Genomic DNA, 3086 nt, shown 5'->3' with positions numbered 1-3086 from the left:
CTGGAGAGAGACGAGGGGTATCTACCCAAGACTTTCCCTTCCCATCGGGTTGAAGTCCAACAATACTCGGGGTATCACCAAAGGGTTCGTCGCTAGCTCTTGATTTCCCCTTCAAACTTCAAATCTGGAGGTCTAGACGGTTCAACGATATCGGTAATCGAGGCAGGTGCGTCCACGTCACCGGGTATATTCGCTCGAGCTGGAGAAGGAGACGACGCTCTGCTCGCACTGGGATAATGTCGACCTGACGGTGACCAGGATATCGAACGGACAGGCGAGATGTCATCTTTGCGCCATCTGGAATCTCGAAGCGATGACGGTGCAAGGTGGTTGCAGGGAGTCGGCGAGCTGGATCTGGACCTGGGGCTCCGGTGAAGGTGTTCGTCTGAGTCTCGCCATCGTCTTGGTCTCTGTCGTGGCGGAGAGCTGACATGGGGAGGCGCATCGTACTAGTCAAGTTGTTGTGAGTACACAGAGAGATATGGACAGCATTGTGATTGCTCACCTGGACAACGCTGTCATACACGAAGAGGTCTTTGAACGGCGACCTGACATACGAGTAGACCTCTACTCTCTTCAGTAAAGAAAGCTCCGCAGAAACAAAAGGCTACTCACCATGTGCAAAATGCTCCGCCATAACCCTGCCACCCGTATGAATGTCCAAAAATCCCGCCAATAGCTTCACAGCCGACTTGGAGGGTATATCAATTGACTTCATGAGAGATATCGTAAATGTCGTGAAGAACTATACTCCTCCTCAGTCTCCCACACAACACAAGATACCAGGTAAGACACGTACCTCTACGTCAAGATCATCCCACACCCGCAACTCGCGCCGCAGAAACATAGTCGTCTTGCTCAACATCTCCTGGCTCGCAGCGAACTGCGCTGGAGTGGGGTACAGCCTGTACTTTTTATAGGGCCAGGAGAATTTTGCGAGCGACACTTGCGAGTTGCGTTCAACTGCGGTTCATTTGCGTTCAACTCAAGTTGAATTGCGTTCGCTTGCGTTTAACTTGCATGCATTTGCGCGCATATGGATACGTTTGTTTGCGTGGCCTATGAATACTTATTGCTGTCTTAAAGACACTAGTAAACTCTGTCTTATCTTGAACATTTACTTACTGTTCCGAGTTCCTGGATATGTCCCACCAGGTCAATGTCGCTTACTATGACTCAGGAAAACCATTGAATAATATGAAAATGCTATAAAGGTATAGTTGTTGGCCACAAAAAGAGATCCCTCCATCACAGCGACATTTCATTTCGAAATGACTAAGAAATCTTACCCTTTTTTGAACTTGGCGGGATGAACAGGTTCTCAAACGAATGAAAACCTGCTTACGCATCTCACAAACATGTAACGCATGCATCCCAAAGTCGAACGCAAGCCTTATGTAGATGCACGCATGCGTTCTTGAAAATAACGCATGCGGTTGGAAATTAAACGCAAGCGAGCAACAGCGGCTCGCAATTGGCTCGCAAGTGTGACGGATGTGTGACATCGTGTAACATTTGCGTTCGACTCGAGTTGAACCGTCTTAACTGTTGGTCACTTCTGATATTTCTAAGCTATCGGCATCTAGTCATCACATATTGGCTCATTTCATATTCCTATGATATACCTGCTATTGAATTTGACCCTCTCTGACCAGCAGCCAACATTTGACTTACCTTCTTTAACTTCTTTCCTCCAAGTCTGTTCATGCCTTATGCCAATGTTCTTGGGATTAGACCCTTCTATCGACAACTTTTAAAATAAATTACTGATTTACCGGATATCTCAGGTCAAGAATCGCTTCATAGCTTGATTTTTCGGCTCTTGAGTTTTAGTTTTGAACTTTGAGAGAGCATCACCTCAAAAAAACCTTCAACTTTCTGGTCTTTGTCAAAAAGTATTATATCTCTCTGCATCTAGCAGCACTGACTAGATTATGGCGCTATTTTTATACAAGAAATCTCAAGAAGGTCTTTGTCACGCTCGCACGCGCAAATGCAAGCGTGACAATCGCATGCGAGAGAACGCAAACGCATGCTCGCAAGTGTGCTCGCAAAATTCTACGTGCCCCTTTTTATAACCATTCGAGGCTACATGCTGCAAGGGAGTCAGATAGAACAAGCATAACGAAATTATTTAATGCACTTTGGCGTAAAGCCCATGCTCATACACCCAACGCCGTTTCTCTATTGACCCCTCCAGCTTATCCGCCTCGTCCTGGTCTCGTCTACCCCACTCCCTCCTACGCCTTCGTCTCCGCACTTCAGGCTCTTGGTTAGGCACAGCCCGTAACGGAAATAAACCCGGCTTCGAGAGAGGCGCCAAGTAATGCTTCTGATAATCGTACCGCGACCAGATCTGATGGATGAGGTACTCCCAAATTGTCTGAGTGCACAACGGGCACTTCCTCGATTGCTCTGAATCACGAATCATCAGCTATATACCCACCATATGCGAAAAGTAGGCTCGCCAGTCCAAACAACAAGACAGTCAAAACAAAACTCATGGGAACAAATGGGAATGACGGTCCGGTCTACGAGGGCTTGCAGGCATATGCTGCAGTTGTCTTCATCTTCTTCTGGTGGCGGCGAGGGCGACTCGAGCTTGATGCATTTGCGAGGAGGGCTAGCAAAAGAGCTCATGGACGGGAGCAAAAGGAAGGAATCACCGTGCTGACATCATCATTTAGAGGCTGATGAGAAAAGCTCACATGCCGATTAATAGCACAAGAATAGGTGCGTTACCTCAGTGCGAACTCATATCTCAGCCCAGTTCACCTTACTTTCACAGTCGCAAATTCGAGAAACAACAGTACTGCAAAATCGCTGAACAGCCGGAAATCCCCAAGCTCGAATAAATCCCTACCTGATAAGTCTCCGGTGAGCAGAAGCTGTTTCTTGCTCGCTAATACGTCCTGATACAGCCAGCAGAACGCAAAGCTAGGACTCAAGAACACGACCTAAATATGTCATTATTCCGTCTTCCGCTTGACGATCCCGCACCCAAATAGGAACTTCTCAAACTGTCTGAGGCTTTGGGACAACAGCCCGGCCCGATTCTGAACTAAAGTGAAATGCTCATAATCATA

General features: G+C 47.3%; 1 protein-coding gene across 1 annotated transcript; it reads right to left on the bottom strand.

Annotated features, from left to right (window-relative positions):
• Window positions 1-353: 353 nt before the first annotated feature.
• On the bottom strand, window positions 354-2625 carry EV420DRAFT_1254686 (uncharacterized protein; the record flags this gene model as incomplete). The annotated part of the gene is made up of 7 exons (XM_060466757.1): window positions 354-449; window positions 506-570; window positions 616-745; window positions 800-945; window positions 2080-2095; window positions 2144-2434; window positions 2482-2625. Coding segments are annotated over 7 exons (888 nt in total), but the record flags the coding sequence as incomplete, so codon positions are not given.
• Window positions 2626-3086: the final 461 nt, after the last annotated feature.

Source organism: Desarmillaria tabescens (assembly GCF_030435595.1).
Source record: "Desarmillaria tabescens strain CCBAS 213 chromosome Unknown EV420scaffold_96, whole genome shotgun sequence".
In the NCBI taxonomy this organism is placed as follows: Eukaryota; Fungi; Basidiomycota; class Agaricomycetes; order Agaricales; family Physalacriaceae; genus Desarmillaria; species Desarmillaria tabescens.
The sequence above is the reverse complement of the archived record's forward strand: the minus strand, read 5'-3'. Positions and strand labels throughout refer to the sequence as shown.